The following is a 19,565-nucleotide window of genomic DNA, read 5'->3' as shown; positions in this document are numbered from 1 at the left end:
TTTTTTACTTTCTCCAGTTCTACTCCGTCTTCCATCTTATAGATTCCCACGGGTCGTCTTTCACTCTCCCATTTCCATGACATGGCTTTTGTCCACATTGAATTCCATTTCCCACTTTTTACTCCATTCCCAGATCTTATTTAAGTCTACCTGCAGTATTTCACAATCCTATTTTTGCTTTACAAGTCTGCACAGTTTCATATCATCTGCAAACAGATTTATGTAGCTGTTCACTCCTTCTGGCATGTCGTTTATATATATGAGGAAAAGTATTGGCGCCAATACTGACCCCTGTGGCACTCTGCTTTTTACTGCTCTCCACTCGGACGTCATATCTTTATCTACCGTCCTTATTTCTCTCCCCCTCAAATAATTTTCCATCCATCTCAAAGTGCTTCCTTTTAAGCCACCCTTCTTATCTAAGTTCCACAGTAATTTTTCATGTGGCACTTTATCAAACGCCTTTTTTAAATCCAAATAAATACAGTCAATCCATCCCTCTCTCTCTTTTACTCTCTCAACTATTGTAGAGTAGAAACTCAGTAAATTTGTTACACACTACCGACCTTTTCTAAAAACCAAATTGGCTATTTGATAATAATTTGTTGTCTTCAAGAAACTCGATTCATTGTTTCTTTATTACTCTTTCACACATCTTGCATATTACACTAGTTAGTGATACTGGTCTGTAATTTAAAGGCTCTTCCTTCCTTCCGCTCTTATATGTGGGAACCACCTCAGCTCTTTTCCATTCTGATGGTATTGCTCCATTTTCAATTGAGCATTTTATGGTGTTGTATATAGGACTTGCTAGTTCTTCCCTACATTCTTTCAGTATTCTGCCTGAGACTTCATCCGGTCCCATTGCCTTCCCTTCATCCAATTCCTTCATTAACTCTTTTATTTCAAGCTTGGTTACTTTAACCTCTTTCATATAGACGGTCTCTCTATTATCCTGTTGCCTTTCAAATTTGGATTCCTTAGTAAAGACCTCATGGAATTTATTATTTAATAGTTCTGCTATACTTTTTGGGTCTTCCATCATCCCGTTCTCTCCTTTTCATCTTTCTATTGTTTCTTTTGCCTAATTTTTCATTTATGAATCTGTAGAACAATTTTGGTTGCTCCTTACATTTTTCGACAATGTCCTTTTCATAGTTCCTTTCCTCATCCTTCCTCACCTTAACATATTCATTTCTCGCTGCCTTGAAATTTTCCTTATTTGCTAGATTTCTATTTCTCCACCTTTTCCATGTTCCATCTCTTTTCTCCTTTGCCCTAGCACACCTTGTGTTAAACCAATCTTTCTTTCCTACTTTTTTTGGTCTATATTTTGGGACATATTCCCTGACTCCTATTTTGTATATTTCCAAAGATAAGTTATACTTCTCTTTTACTGTCTCTGATTTTCTATCTCCTCCCAGTTAATGTATTTGAAGTAGTTCTTGAGATTTTCAATATCAGCCTTTCTGTAATTTAATCTGTCTCCTTTGTATGAATCGTCTCTATCTTCCTTTCCCTCTTCTATATCCATTTTAAATATTACATGGTCATTCTTTCCCAATGGGCACTTATATCTTATATCATCGTTCATTTGTATAACCCTTGTAAAAACTAGGTCCAATCTCGCCAACTCGTCCTTTCCTCTGAATTTTGTGTTTTCCTTTACTTCTTGGTCCTTCATATTATTTATCATTAGGTTCAGGAATCTTTCTCCCAAGGCTTCTTCCCCCATACTACTTTCATAATTTTACAGTCCACTTCTTTATAGTTGAGATCTCCTACTAATATCACTTTTCTCCTTTCTTTAATGATTCTCGTTATACTCCTTATTGTGTCATCTATCATGTCTTTATATTCTTGATTCGTCCATGAATTTGTTTTAGGTGGCACATATGTTACAATGATTGTTAACTCTTTTATTAATATGCATCTTAACATACAGTACTTCTGCTTTTCCTTCCCCACATTCCACTTGGTTTATCACTATCTCCTTCCTTAACATTATCATGACTCCTTCTCCTCCTTTACCCCCTCTGTCTCTCCTCTATACATTATACCTATTATCCAATTCTATTTAGATTGCCTCATTTAGCTTTGTTTCAGCCAGGCATACAATATCCGGATTTTCTTTCTTTATGTAATCTCTTAATTCTAATTTATTTGATAAAACCTCGTGTATGTTTGTATACATCATTTTTAGTCTCTTGACTATATCACTTTTAGTTAAACTTGTTCCACTTTTTTCTCTTCTTTCTCTTCTATATACCATTTCCTTATCCTGTCTCCAAAAATTCTCCAAAAAAATGCCTTTTTTTCCTCATCTGTCCTTTCATTATTTTTTTCCCTTACTGCTGCTGCCAGTTCATTGTATATTTTCCTTTCTTCCTCATTTCTATATATATATATATATATATCCTTGCAGCCTTCTGTTTCTCTGAGTGTAGTTGTTCTATATAATATTTCTTCCGTTGCAGCTTGTGATTTTAGTAGTATTTTAATTGGTCTCGTTGTTCCTTCTTAATATGGTCCCATTCTGTTTATTTCTTCTACTTCCTCTTGTAAGTTCTGCCTGTCTCCATAGTTTAGATTTTTTAGTAGGTCTTTGACTGATTTCATTTCTTCTTTTCCTCTTCTTGGTCTATATTTTATATTTTTTTCTTTGAGTCCAAATACAATTACACTCTTTTTTTCTGCAATTTCCCTAACTAGATTTTCTTTTGTCTTGAGGACTCCTATCATCTGTGTGTGTGTATTTACCTAGTTGTAGTTTACAGGGCCTGGGCTTTATGCTCGTGTGGTCCCGTCTCCATATCTACACTTATCCAATTTTTCTTTAAAACTATGTACACTCTTTGCTGATACCACTTCCTCACTCAAACTGTTCCAAGTCTCAACACATCTTTGCGGGAAACTAAATTTTTCAACATCTCACAGAGATCATTACAACACTCCTTTCTTTATCCTTGACATGAGAGCCATACTCCATACATGGGCGGATAAGGCCCTTGTACAGAGCAAGCAGCTGGGAGGAGAGAAAATGGACGAAGACGCCACAGGACACCTCTTGGAAGCTGATTTAGCAAGAGTAGAGATGTGAAATTTCCAGTTTAGATTTTAGTGAAGGATAGACCGAGTGTGTTTAATGTAGAGGAGAGGGAAGTTGAGTGTTATTGAAGAAGAGAGGATAGTTGTCTGGAAGGTTATGTCGAGTAGATAGTTGTAGAAATTGAGTTTTGAGGCATTGAACAAAACCAGGTTTTCTGCCCCAATCAGAAACAAGTGAAAGATCAGCCTTGAGTCATTTAATTGTTCCTTAGTTTCTTTCTATGCGATCTTGTGCTTCTAAAGTCATATTCTTCTCTCAGGATCAGTTTCTCATTATCCACTTCATCCATTCCGTTAATCAATTTATAAACTTGTATCAGATCCCCTCTCTCTCTTCTTTGCTCCAAGGTTGGTAGATCCATTGCCTTTAGTCTCTCTTCATATGCCATCCCTTTAAATTCTGGAACCATTCTTGTAGCCATTTTTTGTAGTCTCTCTAATTTTCTTATGTGTTTCTTCTTATGGGGAGTCCACACAACTCCTGCATATTCCAATCTAGGTCTTATTTTAGTACTTATCAATTTCTTCATCATTTCCTTGTCCATATAGTGAAATGCTACTCCAATATTCCTTAGCAAATTATCGTCTCTCTGAAAATTCTATCAATATGGCTTACCGGTTGATTATTTTCTTCCATTGTCACTCCCAAGTCCTTTTCCGTTTTTTACTTTTTCTAATTTTACTCCATCTCCCATCTTATAGATTCCCACTGGTCGTCTTTCACTTTTTCCCATTTCCATGACATGGCTTTTGTCCACATTGAATTCCATCTCCATTTTTGCTCCATTTCCATATCTTGTTTAAGTCTTCCTGTAGTATTTCACAATCCTCTTTTTGTTTAATAACTCTGCACAGTTTCGCATCGTCCGCAAACAGATTTATGTAGCTGTTCACTCCCTCTGGCATGTCATTTATATATACGAGAAAAAGTATTGGTGCCAATACTGACCCCTGTGGCACTCCGCTGTCTACTGTTCTCCACTTGGACTTCATATCTTTAAGGTGGAAATTCGTTAATTTGGTCAAAAAAATTGAAAAATTGGAAACTTGGTACTTTTCTCTCTGGAAAAAGCCATCCAAAGTTCCAGGCACATCTTTGCTTACCTGGTAATGGCTTTAAAGGGCAGCCCTTTCAATACCCAAGCGTGCATCGCCTTTTTCTTCTAGTCTTTGTTTTGCTTGTATTTATTATTTTTTTTTAGCTGTTTTATTTATTTTTCATGATGTACGATAGTTTAGTATCAGGAGTGATGAGGAAGACACTCTCCTCAGTACCAATCGATACAGCCTTATCTTCTTGTGTGCAGCCTACCTGTTGATCGTTTTTACTGTTGGGTTCCCAAATTGTGACAATGCCACGTGTCCATGATGTAACATCCTGAAACTATCTAAACAGCCACTACCAGCCTCAAGCAGTTGTCAAGGGATTATGTAAGTACATATCTGAGTTTGGTACATATTGGGTGAGTTATTTTTTTTTTTTTTATACCATGTCTTTTCACAATTTATGGGCTAAAGGATACTTTTGGGTACCTCTATCTTAAAGCCCACCTGCTAAACCGTTCCCAGTGAGGCATTATGTTTTTGAAGATGTTCACAGAAGAATCGTTTTCTCAACTTTCAGTTTTCAGCATATACTGTTGAATAACTTTTTCAGTAATTGGTCAATTTCAAAAATTTTTGCAGCAAAATGATCAACAACCTCATCTTAACAAATGCTAGCATGATAATGCATGAACTCACTCAAATAAATTTACAACAGGCTTATAAACTCAAATTTTGATGAAAAAAAGGTAACAATTTGGCGTGTAATGAAATTGTTATAACATTTATGTGTATCCGATGCTAACGTTTATTGTTGTTATGTATATTATATGTGGTTAAGAGGAAATTGCCACACTGTTATTAGTTTTGATTTTATAATGGTATTTTGAATTATTTTCTTATCATAAAAATATTTATTGCAAAAAACTACGCCACATTTGTGTACCAAATTAACACTGAAGGCGTCACCATAAGCGTCACCTTGTGTATAAATATTATTGAATTTGGTGAAAAAATAGCAATGGGAGAGCCAAAAAACTGATATTGATATCGAGTCATCGAATTACCACCTTAACTATCGTCCTTATTTCTTTCCCCCTTAAGTAATTCTTCATCCATCTCAATGTGCTTCCTTTTAAGCCACCCTTCTCCTCTAACTTCCATAGTAATCTTTCATGTGGAACTTTATCAAGAGCCTCTTTTAGATCTAAATAAATACAGTCAACCCATCCCTCTCTCTCTCTTGTACTTTATCAACTATTCTAGAGTAGAAACTCAATAAATTTGTCACACATGACCGACCTTTTCTAAAACCAAATTGGCTATTTGATAATATTTTGTTGTCTTCAAGAAACTCGATCCATTGCTTCTTTATTACTTTTTCACACATCTTGCATATTACACTAGTTAGTGATACCGGTCTGTAATTTAAAGGTTCTTCCTTCCTTCCGCTCTTATATATGGGAACCACCTCAGCTCTTTTCCACTCCACTGGCACTGTTCCATTTTCTATTGAGCATTTTATGATGTTGTATATTGGACTTGCTAGTTCTTCCCTACATTCTTTCAGTATTCTGCCTGAGACTTCATCCGGTCCCATTGCCTTTTCCTCATCCAATTCCGTCATCAACTTTTTATTTCAAGCTTGGTTACTTTAATCTCTTTCATATAGACAGTCTCTCTATTACCCTGTGGTCTTTCAAATTTGGATTCCTTAGTAAAGACCTCATGAAATTTACTATTTAACAGTTCTGCCATACTTTTGGGTCTTCCACCATTCCGTTTTCTCCTTTTAACCTTTCTATTGTTTCTTTTTGTCTTATTTTTCCATTTATGAATCTGTAGAACAATTTTGGTTGTTCCTTACATTTTTGACAATGTCCTTTTCATAGTTCTTTTCTTCTTCCTTTCTCACCTTAGCATATTCATTTCTTGCTGTTTTGAAGTTTTCCTTATTTTCTGGATTTCTGTTTCTTCTCCACCTTTTCCATGCTCCATCTCGTTTCTCCTTTGCCCTAGCACATCTTGCATTAAACCAATCTTTCTTTCCTTCTTCTTTAGGTCTATATTTGAACATATTCCCTGACCCCAGTTTTGTATATTTCCAAAAATAAGTTATATTTCTCTTGAACCGTTAATGAGTTTTCCATCTCCTCCCAGTTTACGTTTTAAAATAGTTCTTGAGATTCTCAATATCAGCCTTTCTGTAATTTAATCGGTCTCCTTTGTATGATTCATCTCTATCTTCCTTTCCTTCTTCTATATCCATCTCTAATATTACATGGTCACTCTTTCCCAATGGGCACTTGTATCTTATATCATCGTTAATTGGTATATCCCTTGTAAAAACTAGGTCTAATCTTGCCGGCTCATCGTTTCCTCTGAATCTTGTGTTTTCCTTTACTCTTTGGACCATCAAATTATCTATCATTAGGTTCAGGAATCTATCTCCCCAGGCATCTTCCCCCATACCACTTTCATAATTTTCCCAGTCTACCTCCTTACAGTTGAAATCTCCTACCAATATCACTTTTCTCCTTTCCTTAATGATTCTTGTAAGACTCCTTATTGTGTCATCTATCATGTCTCTATATTCTTGGTTAGTCCATGAGTTTGTTTTGGTGGCACATATGTTCCAATGATTGTTAACTCCTTTTGTTAATATGCATCTTAACATACAGTATTTCTGATTTTCCTTCCCCAAACTCCACTTGATTTACCACTATCTCCTTCCTTAACATCATCATGACTCCTCCTCCTCCTTTACCCACTCTGTCTCTCCTCCATATATTATACCTTTTATCTATGTCTATTTTATTGCCTCATTTAACTTTGTTTCCACCAGGCATACAATATCTGGTTCTTCTTTCTTTATGTAATCTCTTAATTCTAATTTACTAGATAAAATCCCATCTATGTTTGTATACATCATTTTAATCTCTTGTTCTTATCATTTTAGTTAAACTTGCTCCATTCTTTTCTCTTTTTTTCTCTTTTATATACCATTTCCTTATCCTGTCTCCTATAATTCTCCAAAAAATGCCTTCTCCTCCTCTGACCTTTCATTATTTTTTCTCTTGCTTCTGCCACCAGTTCATTGTGTCTCTTCCTTTCCTCCTCGTTTCTATTTTTCTTTATATATATATATCTTTGCAACCTTCTGTTTCTCTGAGTTTCGTTTTTCTATATAGTACTTCTTCTGCTGCTGCTTGTGATTTTAGTAATATCTTAATTGGTCTCACTGTTCCTTCTTGATATGGTCCCATTCTATGGATTTCTTCTACTTCCTCTTCTAAGTTCTGTCTATCCTCGTCATTCAGATGTTTTAGTAGGTCTTTTACTGATTTCATTTCGTCTTTTTCCCTTCTTGGTCTATATTTAAGATTTTTCTTTCAGTCCAAAAATAATTACACTTCTTTTTCCAATTTCTCTTACTAAATTTTCTTTTTCTTGAGGACTCCTATCATTTTGCTTGTCATATTTTCATCTCTTTCTTTTAACTGTTCTTGAAATACTTCTTGAAATGATTCCTTGTCTTTCTTATCTTGGATTCTCCATGCTTATACTTCTTTTTTAATCACGTCTTGTACTCTTTCTTCTTCTTTGTTAACTAGATCTTTTAGCTTCTCTTTTTCTTTCTCGGCTTTACCGAGTCCTTCTTCCATCAATTTCTTATAGTTCGCTATTTGCACTTTTAATTCTTCATTTTCGGTTCTTAGCCTAGTTTCGTTTTCTTCCACTTTTTTTATCCTTTTTTTCAATTTCTGGAGCTCTTTATCCTGTTCTTCATTCTCTTTCATTCCCATACTCTCCTTTGTCAATTTATCTAATTTACGTTCGATAGTCAAGACTCTATCAAATAGTGAAGTTTGCGCCGTATCAAAGCCTTCAAATTCTCTTTCTCCGTCACCAACATTGTCATCATCAGCTTTCATTCTTTCCCTTGTCACATACCTGCATTTAGATGGAATATCTTTCTCACTCATTATTATTTAACACTGTATTCATGAAAAAAAAAATGAATCCACACTTATTGCCCAGGCCACTGTAAACCCAAACAAAGGTAGTGAAGATCAGCTGATTCTCGGGAGCGACGGTATTGCGTCCTTCCTCTACCGCGTCTCGTCTGTGTGTGTGTGTGTGTATTTACCTAGTTGTATTTACCTAGTTGTAGTTTTACAGGGCCTGGGCCTTATGCTCGTGTGGTTAGTCTCCATATCTACACTTATCCAATTTCTCTTTAAAACTATGTACACTCTTTGCTGACACCACTTCCTCACTCAAACTGTTCCAAGTCTCAACACATCTTTGCGGGAAACTAAATTTTTTAACATCTCTCAGACATCTTCCCTTCCTTAGTTTCTTACTATGCGATCTTGTACTTGTAATGTCATATTCTTCTCTCAGGATTAGTTTCTCATTATCCACTTGATCCATTCCGTTAATCAATTTATAAACTTGTATCAGATCCCCTCTCTTTCTTCGCTGTTCCAGGGTTGGTAGATCCATAGCTTTTAGTCTCTCCTCATATGTCATCCCTTTAACTTCTGGAACCATTCTTGTAGCCATTTTTTGTAGTCTCCTTTTTCCTTATGTGTTTCTTTTTATGGGGGGGTCCACACAACTCCTGCATATTCCAATCTAGGTCTTATTTTAGTATTTATTCAATTTCTTCATCATTTTTTTGTCCATATAGTGAAATGCTAATGTAATATTCCTTAGCAAATTATGTCTCTCTGAAAATTCTATCAATATGGCTTACCGGTTGATTGTTTTCTTCCATCGTCACTTCCAAGTCCTTTTCCTTTTTTACTTTTTCTAGTTCTACTCCATCTCCCATCTTATAGATTCCCACTGGTCATCTTTCACATTTTCCCATTTCCATGACATGGCTTTTGTCTACATTGAATTCCATCTCCCATTTTTTACTCCATTTCCAGATCTTCTTTAAGTCTTCCTGCAGTATTTCACAATCCTCTTTTTGTTTTATGACTCTGCACAGTTTCGCATCGTCCGCAAACAGATTTATGTAGCTGTTCACTCCCTTTGGCATGTCGTTTATATATATGAGAAAAAGTATTGGCGCCAATACTGACCCCTGTGGCACTCTGCTGTCTACTGTTCGCCACTTGGACTTCATATCTTTAACTATCGTCCTTAATTCTCACCCTCTCAAGTAAATTTCCATCCATCTCAATGTGCTTCCTTTTAAGCCACCCTTCTTCTCTAACTTCCATAGTAATCTTTCATGTGGCACTTTATCAAATGCCTTTTTTAAATCTAAATAAATACAGTCAATCCATCCCTCTCTCTCTTGTACTTTATCAACTATTCTAGAGTAGAAACTCACTAAATTTGTTACACACGACCGACTTTTTCTAAAACCAAATTGGCTATTTGGTAGTAATTTGTTGTCTTCAAGAAATTCAATCCATTGTTTCTTTATTACTCTTTTACACATCTTGCATATTACACTAGTTATTGATACCGGTCTGTAATTTAAAGGTTCTTCCTTCCTTCCTTTCTTATATATTGGAACCACCTCAGCTCTTTTCCATTCTACTGGTACTGTTCCATTTTCTATTGAGCATTTTATGATGTTGTATATAAGACTTGCTAGTTCTTCTCTACATTCTTTTAATATTCTGCCTGAGACTTCATCCGGTCCCATTGCCTTCTCCCCATCTAATTCCGTCATCAACTCTTTTATTTCAAGCTTGGTTACTTTAATCTCTCTCATATGGACAGTCTCTATTACCCTGTGGTCTTTCAAATTTGCATTGTGTGTGTGTGTGTGTGTGTGTCGAGTTTTTTTGTTATTGTTTCTCTTTCCCATCTAAGAAAGCAGAAGATATTTCGAACTGATTATGATGTAGAAATTAAAAAGGTTGTTTGTCTCAAAAAAAAAAAGCCATATTTTGTGTAATGGTCTTCTTTAATTTGCTTAACTTACACTGCCAGCATATTATACCTCATGGAAGGTGCTGGAAATATACTTGTGTTAATGATCTGTTTACAGCACCATGCATTTCGCTCTTACCTGGGACTGACCTGCCTCATACAAATATCAACACGAGATGAAGACTTTATCGTTGATCCGCTGGCTCTGCGTGGCAAGCTGACCATCCTCAATGAAGTTTTTACTGACCCTAAAATAACAAAGGTGAGTTTTTAAGACTGTTTTACATCAGATGTAATGCTAGGTGAGACACATGGGCAGGCTGACTTTGTTGTGCTATGAGCATGTTCACACCGAAAGCTATGCCTGCCTGTATTTTACCTAGTTGCATAGTTGTATTGTACAGGGTTCGAGCAGGGCTCATAGTGTCCTGTCTCCATGTCTCATTTATCCAATTTTTCTCTAAAGTTATACACATTGTGTGCTGTAACAACTTCATTATTCAATGCATTCCACTTCTCCACCATTTTGTGTGGAAAAACTATATTTTGCAATATCCTTCACACACTGCCTCATCCTGATCTTCTTTACATGACCTCTTGTCCTTCCATCTTCTGTCACCAGCACCAAATCTTCCTTGTCTATCTTTTCAATGCCATTGACTATCTTGTATATTATTATTAGTCTCTTCGTTCTCTTTTATCTTATAAGGTTAGTAGTCCCATTTCCTTCAGCGGTTCTTCATAGTGTGCGTGTATTTACCTAGTTGTAGTTTTACAGGGCCTGGGCTTTATGCTCGTGTGGCCTCGTCTCCATATTTACACTTATCCAATTTTTCTTTAAAACTATGCACAATCGTTGCTGACACCACTTCTTCACTCAAACTGTTCCACGTCTCAACACATCTTTGTGGGAAACTATATTTTTTTAACATCTCTCAGACATCTTCCCTTTCTCAGCTTTTTACTATGCGATCTTGTGCTTCAAATGTCATGTTCTTCTCTCAGAATCAGTTTCTCATTATCCACTTGGTCCATTCCGTTGATCAATTTATAAACTTGTATCAGATCCCCTCTCTCCCTTCTCTGTTCCAGGGTTGGTAGATCCATAGCCTTTAGTCTCTCCTCATATGCCATCCCTTCAAATTCTGGAACCATTCTTGTAGCCATTTTTTGTAGTCTCTCCAACTTCCTTATGTGTTTCTTTTTAGGGGGGTCCACACTACTCCTGCATTTTCCAATCTGGGTCTTATTGTAGTACTTATCAATTTCTTTATCATTTCTTTGTCCATGTAGTGAAATGTTACTCCAATATTCTTTAGCAAATTATATGTTTCTCTGAAAATTCTATCAATATGGCTTAGTGGTTGATTGTTTTCTTCCATTGTCACTCCTAAGTCCTTTTCCTTTTTTACTTTCTCCAGTTCTACTCCATCTCCCATCTTATAGATTCCCACTGGTCATCTTTCACTCTTTCCCATTTCCATGACATGGCTTTTGTCCACATTGAATCCATTTCCCACTTTTTACTCCATTTCCAGATCTTATTTAGGTCTTCCTGCAGTATTTCACAATCCTCTTTTTGCTTTATAACTCTGCACAGTTTCATATCATCTGCAAACAGATTTATGTAGCTGTTCACTCCTTCTGGCATATCGTTTATATATATGAGGAAAAGTATTAGCGCCAATACTGACCCCTGTGGCACTCTACTTTTTTACTGCTCTCTACTTGGACTTCATATCTTTATCTACCGTCCTTATTTCTCTCCCCCTCAAATAATTTTCCATCCATCTCAAAGTGCTTCCTTTTAAGCCACCCTTCTCCTCTAACTTCCACAGTAATCTTTCATGTGGCACTTTATCAAACGCCTTTTTTAAATCCAAATAAATACAGTCAATCCATCCCTCTCTCTCCTTTACTCTATCAACTATTGTAGAGTAGAAACTCAGTAAATTTGTTACACACAACTGACTTTTTCTAAAAACCAAATTGGCTATTTGATGATAATTTGTTGTCTTCAAGAAACTTGATTCATTGTTTCTTTATTACTCTTTCACACATCTAGCATATTACACTAGTTAGTGATACTGGTCTGTAATTTAAAGATTCTTCCTTCCTTCCTTTCTTACATATGGAAACCACCTCAGCTCTTTTTCCATTCTGCTGGTACTGTTCCATTTTCTATTGAGCATTTTATAATGTATATAGGACTTGCTAGTTCTTCCCTACATTCTTTTGATATTCTGCCTGAGACTTCATCCGGTCCCATTGCCTTCTCTTCATCCAATTCCTTCATTAACTCTTTTATTTCAAGCTTGGATACTTTGACCTCTTTCATATAGACGGTCTCTCTATTACCCTGTGGCCTTTCAAATTTGGATTCCTTAGTAAAGACCTCCTGAAATTTATTATTTAATAGTTCTGTCCTAGTTTTTGGGTCTTCCACCATCCCGTTCTTTCCTTTTAACCTTTCTATTGTTTCTTTTGCCTAATTTTTCCATTTATGAATCTGTAGAACAATTTCGGTTGCTCCTTACATTTTTCGACAATTTCCTTTTCATAGTTCCTTTCCTCATACTTCCTCACCTTAACATATTCATTTCTCGCTGCCTTGAAGTTTTCCTTATTTACTGGATTTCTATTTCTCGTCCACCTTTTCCATGCTCCATCTCTTTTCTCCTTTGCCCTAGCACACTTTCCTTTAAACCAATCTTTCTTTCCGTCTTCTTTAGGTCTATATTTTGGGACATATTCCCTGACTCCTGTTTTGTATATATCCAAAAAATAAGTTATCTTGCACTGTCTCTGAGTTTTCCATCTCCTCCCCGTTAACATATATGAAGTAGTTCTTGAGATTCTCAATATCAGTCTTTCTGTAATTTAATCAGTCTCCTTTGTATAATTCGTCTCTATCTTCCTTTCCCTCTTCCATATCCATTTCTAATATTACATGGTCACTCTTTCCCAGTGGGCACTTATATCTTATATCATCGTTCATTTGTATACTCCTTGTAAAAACTAGGTCCAATCTCGCCGGCTCGTCGTTTCCTCTGAAGCTTGTGTTTTCCTATACTCTTTGGTCCATCATTTTATCTATCATTAGGTTCAGGAATCTTTCTCCCCAGGCTTCTTCCCCCATACCACTTTCATAATTTTCCCAGTCCACTTCTTTACAGTTTAAATCTCCTACTAATATCACTTTTCTCCTTTCTTTAATGATTTTCGTTAGACTTCTTATTGTGTCATCTATCATGTCGTTATATTCTTGATTGGCCCATGAATTTGTTTTTGCTGGCACATATGTTACAATGATTGTTAACCCTTTTTTATTAATATACATCTTAACATACAGTACTTCTGCTTTTCCTTCCCCACATTCCACTTGGTTTACCACCATCTCCTTCCTTAACATTATCATGACTCCTCTTCCTTTACCCCCACTGTCTCTCCTCCATACATTATACCTATTATCCAAGTCTATTTTGATTGCCTCATAGAGGTTTGTTTCAGCCAGGCATATAATATCCAGTTCTTCTTTCTTTATTTAATCTCTTGATTCTAATTTACTTGATTTCCGGTTCTTCTTTCTTTATGTAATCTCGTAATTCTAATTTACTTGGTTAAACCCCGTCTATGTTCGTATACATCATTTTTAGTCTCTTGCCTTTATCACTTTTAGTTAAACTTGTTCCACTTTTTCCTCTTCCTTCTCTTTTATATACCATTTCCTTATCCTGTCTCCTAGAATTCTCCAAACAAGTGCCTTTTTTTCCTCTTCTGACCTTTCATTATTTTTTCCCCTTACTGCTGCTGCCAGTTCATTGTATCTCTTCCTTTCTTCCTCATTTCTATTTTTCTTTATATATATATATATATATATATATATATATATATATATATATATATATATATATATATATATATATATATATATATATATATATATATTTTATATATATTATATATATATATATATATATATATATATATATATATATATATCCTGCAACCTTCTGTTTCTCAGAGTTTAGTTGTTCTATATAATATTTCTTTTGTTGCTGCTTGTGATTTTAGTAATATCTTAATTGGTCTCGTTGTTCCTTCTTAATAAGGTCCCATTCTGTGTATTTCTTCTACTTCTTCTTCTAAGTTCTGCCTATCTTCGTCGTTTACATTTTTTAGTAGGTCTTTGACTGATTTCACTTCTTTTTCTCTTCTTGGTATATATTTTATATTTTCTCTTAATTCTAATTTACTTGATAAAATCCCGTCTATGTTCGTATACATAATTTTTAGTCTCTTGCCTTTATCACTTTTAGGTAAACTTGTTCCACTTTTTCCTCTTCCTTCTCTCTTATATACCATTTCCTTATCCTGTCTCCTAAAATTCTCCAAACAAATGCCTTTTTTTCCTCTTCTGACCTCTCATTATTTTTTTCCCTTACTGTTGCCGCCAGTTCATTGTATCTCTTCCTTTCTTCCTCATTTCTATTTATATGTATATATATATATATATATATATATATATATATATATATATATATATATATATATATATATATATATATATATATATATATCCTTCAACCTTCTGTTTCTCAGAGTTTAGTTGTTCTATATAATATTTCTTTTGTTGCTGCTTGTGATTTTAGTAATATCTTAATTGGTCTCGTTGTTCCTTCTTGATAAGGTCTCATTCTGTGTATTTCTTCTACTTCTTCTTCTAAGTTCTGCCTATCTTCGTCGTTTACATTTTTTAATAAGTCTTTGACTAATTTCACTTCTTTTTCTCTTCTTGGTTTATATTTTATATTTTTTTTTTTTTAGTCCAAATACGATTACACTTTTTTTTCTACAATTCCCTAACTAGATTGTCTTTTTACTTGAGGACTCCTATCATTTTGTTTGTCATATTTTCTTCTTTTTCTTTAAGTTGTTCTTGAATCATCTGAAAATAAGCCTTATCTTTCTTATCTTGGACTCTCCATGCTTGTATTTCTTTTTTAATCACGTTCTGTACTCTTTCCTCTTCTTTGTTTACTAGATCTTTCAGCTTCTCTTTTTCTTTCTCGGCTTTACTGAGTCCTTCTTCCATCTGTTTCTTGTAGTTAGCTACTTCCTTTTTCAGTTCTTCATTTTCTGCTCTTAGTCTAGCTTCGTTTTCTTTCACTTTTTTTTATCCTTTCTTTCAGTTTTTGAAACTCTTTTTCCTGTTCTTCATTCTATTTCATTCCCATACTCTCCTTTATCCATTTATCTAATTTACGTTCAATAGTCAATGCTCTCTTAACCCCTTCACCATGTTAAAAGAGCCGCCTGTATGATATCTTTAGTCCACCAGCTGGAAACTCTTTTTTGTCATACTTGTTGTCTTTGTGTATTCTGCTGCTATTTTTAAGTCACTATATCGCCTTAAGAGGAAAGTAGGCGCTCTCTCTTCAGAGAGAGAGAGAGATTAGAAAATTTTGTTTTTGTGTGTGTGTGTGTGTGTGTGTGTGTGTGTGTGTATGTTGTTTTTTTCACCCCATTTAACGAAGGTTCACACAACAATTTTTTGCTATCTTAAGGTTTAATTTTACTACCATCTGCTCATTTAACGAACACCAAACTCGCTTTAACGAAGTTTTATCCAGGTAATTTTTTCAAATTTGAAAGCTGTATCATGTAAGCTGACAGGCTTTTGAATACATCAGGAGCTGCTGGTACTATCCTCAGGAGAAATCCTGAGACACCTGTAGAATAAAGATCAAGTTCAAGCCTCTCGTGGACAACACAGGCTCTGCCGATACAAAGGCCTGACTCAGAAGAAATTCTGTGTCACCTGTAGCATCAAGATCAAGATCAAGATCACATGCACCACTCACTGCCCAGTCAAAACATAACAGCGTCACCAGCAGCTCATCTTCCTTAGTTCAACTTACCACCAAAACACCCTGAAATGTGACCTAACGTTCCTAAGAAGACCAGGAAGTGTCTTACTCTCTTAGTGAAGCTGCGTATTATTCACAGACAAGAGAAAGGCCAGAAAACTAATAACATTGCTTCCCACCACTCCATCTACTGTCTACTATTTTCAAGTCAAGAGACTCTATTAAGAAGGCTAGTGAGACCTCATCTTCCTTGAAAGCTAAAAGAACCACCAGAACTCGTGACTCTACAATGGATAAAATGGAAAGCCTTCTGGAAATGTGGTACATAAGTTTTGTATGCAGTACAATGATGCGCACTTTGTTTACATTCCACAGGTTGCCGGTTAGTGTATTTCCCGTTTCACTCTCCCTCCCCTCATAAAGTTAATATCATCAACATTATAAAGTTACGTACATACATACATTAGTGTACATTATAATGACTTAAATTAAACTACCTAAATGTTTAACTTCATAATTTTTACCTTCATTAAACCTTTTACTGTACTATGATGCACTCTCACTTTGCTTACTCTTAATGGAAGTTCAAATCAGGGGTTAGACTTGTTATAATCGGTTCGCTTAACGAAGTTTCGCTTAACAAAGTTTTTTTAGGAACATAACCCCTTCGTGGGATTGCCTGTATTTACCTAGTTGTATTTACCTAGTTGTAGTTTTACAGGGCCTGGGCTTTATGCTCGTGTGGTCCCGTCTCCATATCTACACTTATCCAATTTTTCTTTAAAACTATGTACACTCTTTGCAGACACCACTTCCTCACTCAAACTATTCCAAGTCTCAACACATCTTTGCGGAAAACTAAATTTTTTAACATCTCTCAGACATCGTCCCTTCCTTAGTTTCTTACTATGCGATCTTGTGCTTCTAAAGTCATATTCTTCTCTCAGGATCAGTTTCTCATTATCCACTTCATCCATTCCATTAATCAATTTATAAACTTGTATCAGATCCCCTCTCTCTCTTCTCTGCTCCAAGGTTGGTAGATCCATTGCCTTTAGTCTCTCCTCATATGCCATCCCTTTAAATTCTGGAACCATTCTTGTAGCCATTTTTGTAGTCTCTAATTTTCTTATGTGTTTCTTTTATGGGGAGTCCACACAACTCCTGCATATTCCAATCTAGGTCTTATTTTAGTACTTATCAATTTCTTCATCATTTCCTTGTCCATATAGTGAAATGCTACTCCAATATTCCTTAGCAAATTATACGTCTCTCTGAAAATTCTATCAATATGGCTAACCGGTTGATTATTTTCTTCCATTGTCACTCCCAAGTCCTTTTCCTTTTTTACTTTTTCTAGTTCTACTCCATCTCCCATCTTATAGATTCCCACTGGTCGTCTTTCACTTTTCCCATTTCCATGACATGGCTTTTGTCCACATTGAATTCCATCTCCCATTTTTTGCTCCATTTCCAGATCTTGTTTAAGTCTTCCTGTAGTATTTCACAATCCTCTTTTGTTTAATGACTCTGCACAGTTTCGCATCGTCCGCAAACAGATTTATGTAGCTGTTCACTCCCTCTGGCATGTCATTTATATATACGAGAAAAAGTATTGGTGCCAATACTGACCCTGTGGCACTCCGCTGTCTACTGTTCTCCACTTGGACTTCATATCTTTAACTATCGTCCTTATTTCTCTCCCCCTTAAGTAATTCTTCATCCATCTCAATGTGCTTCCTTTTAAGCCACCCTTCTCCTCTAACTTCCATAGTAATCTTTCATGTGGCACTTTATCAAAAGCCTTTTTTAGATCTAAATAAATACAGTCAACCCATCCCTCTCTCTCTTGTACTTTATCAACTATTCTAGAGTAGAAACTCAATAAATTTGTTACACATGACCGACCTTTTCTAAAACCAAATTGGCTATTTGATAATATTTTGTTGTCTTCAAGAAACTCGATCCATTGCTTCTTTATTACTTTTCACACATCTTGCATATTACACTAGTTAGTGATACCGGTCTGTAATTTAAAGGTTCTTCCTTCCTTCCGCTCTTATATATGGGAACCACCTCAGCTCTTTTCCACTCCACTGGCACTGTTCCATTTTCTATTGAGCATTTTATGATGTTGTATATTGGACTTGCTAGTTCTTCCCTACATTCTTTCAGTATTCTGCCTGAGACTTCATCCGGTCCCATTGCCTTTTCCTCATCCAATTCCGTCATCAACTTTTTATTTCAAGCTTGGTTACTTTAATCTCTTTCATATAGACAGTCTCTCTATTACCCTGTGGTCTTTCAAATTTGGATTCCTTAGTAAAGACCTCATGAAATTTACTATTTAACAGTTCTGCCATACTTTTGGGTCTTCCACCATTCCGTTTTCTCCTTTTAACCTTTCTATTGTTTCTTTTTGTCTTATTTTTCCATTTATGAATCTGTAGAACAATTTTGGTTGTTCCTTACATTTTTCGACAATGTCCTTTTCATAGTTCTTTTCTTCTTCCTTTCTCACCTTAGCATATTCATTTCTTGCTGTTTTGAAGTTTTCCTTATTTTCTGGATTTCTGTTTCTTCTCCACCTTTTCCATGCTCCATCTCGTTTCTCCTTTGCCCTAGCACATCTTGCATTAAACCAATCTTTCTTTCCTTCTTCTTTAGGTCTATATTTGAACATATTCCCTGACCCCAGTTTTGTATATTTCCAAAAATAAGTTATATTTCTCTTGAACCGTTAATGAGTTTTCCATCTCCTCCCAGTTTACGTTTTAAAATAGTTCTTGAGATTCTCAATATCAGCCTTTCTGTAATTTAATCGGTCTCCTTTGTATGATTCATCTCTATCTTCCTTTCCTTCTTCTATATCCATCTCTAATATTACATGGTCACTCTTTCCCAATGGGCACTTGTATCTTATATCATCGTTAATTGGTATATCCCTTGTAAAAACTAGGTCTAATCTTGCCGGCTCATCGTTTCCTCTGAATCTTGTGTTTTCCTTTACTCTTTGGACCATCAAATTATCTATCATTAGGTTCAGGAATCTATCTCCCAGGCATCTTCCCCCATACCACTTTCATAATTTTCCCAGTCTACCTCCTTACAGTTGAAATCTCCTATCAATATCACTTTTCTCCTTTCCTTAATGATTCTTGTAAGACTCCTTATTGTGTCATCTATCATGTCTCTATATTCTTGGTTAGTCCATGAGTTTGTTTTTGGTGGCACATATGTTCCAATGATTGTTAACTCCTTTTGTTAATATGCATCTTAACATACAGTATTTCTGATTTTCCTTCCCCAAACTCCACTTGATTTACCACTATCTCCTTCCTTAACATCATCATGACTCCTCCTCCTCCTTTACCCACTCTCTCTCTCCTCCATATATTATACCTTTTATCTATGTCTATTTTATTGCCTCATTTAACTTTGTTTCCACCAGGCATACAATATCTGGTTCTTCTTTCTTTATGTAATCTCTTAATTCTAATTTACTAGATAAAATCCCATCTATGTTTGTATACATCATTTTAATCTCTTGTTCTTATCATTTTTAGTTAAACTTGCTCCATTCTTTTCTCTTCTTTCTCTTTTATATACCATTTCCTTATCCTGTCTCCTATAATTCTCCAA

At 35.5% G+C, this 19,565-nt stretch overlaps 1 protein-coding gene across 2 annotated transcripts in view; it reads left to right on the top strand.

Annotated features, from left to right (window-relative positions):
• The window catches only part of LOC123507118 (exosome component 10-like), a 55,614-nt gene that overhangs the window by 20,306 nt on the left and 15,743 nt on the right, over positions 1 to 19,565 (top strand). For both annotated transcript variants that reach the window (XM_045259697.1, XM_045259698.1), the window contains one exon: positions 10,172 to 10,315. In XM_045259697.1, the coding sequence (XP_045115632.1) occupies positions 10,172 to 10,315 (144 nt within the window). The remainder of the gene's footprint in view (positions 1 to 10,171; positions 10,316 to 19,565) is intronic.

Source organism: Portunus trituberculatus, chromosome 21, assembly GCF_017591435.1.
Source record: "Portunus trituberculatus isolate SZX2019 chromosome 21, ASM1759143v1, whole genome shotgun sequence".
NCBI lineage: Eukaryota > Metazoa > Arthropoda > Malacostraca > Decapoda > Portunidae > Portunus > Portunus trituberculatus.
The sequence above is the reverse complement of the archived record's forward strand: the minus strand, read 5'-3'. Positions and strand labels throughout refer to the sequence as shown.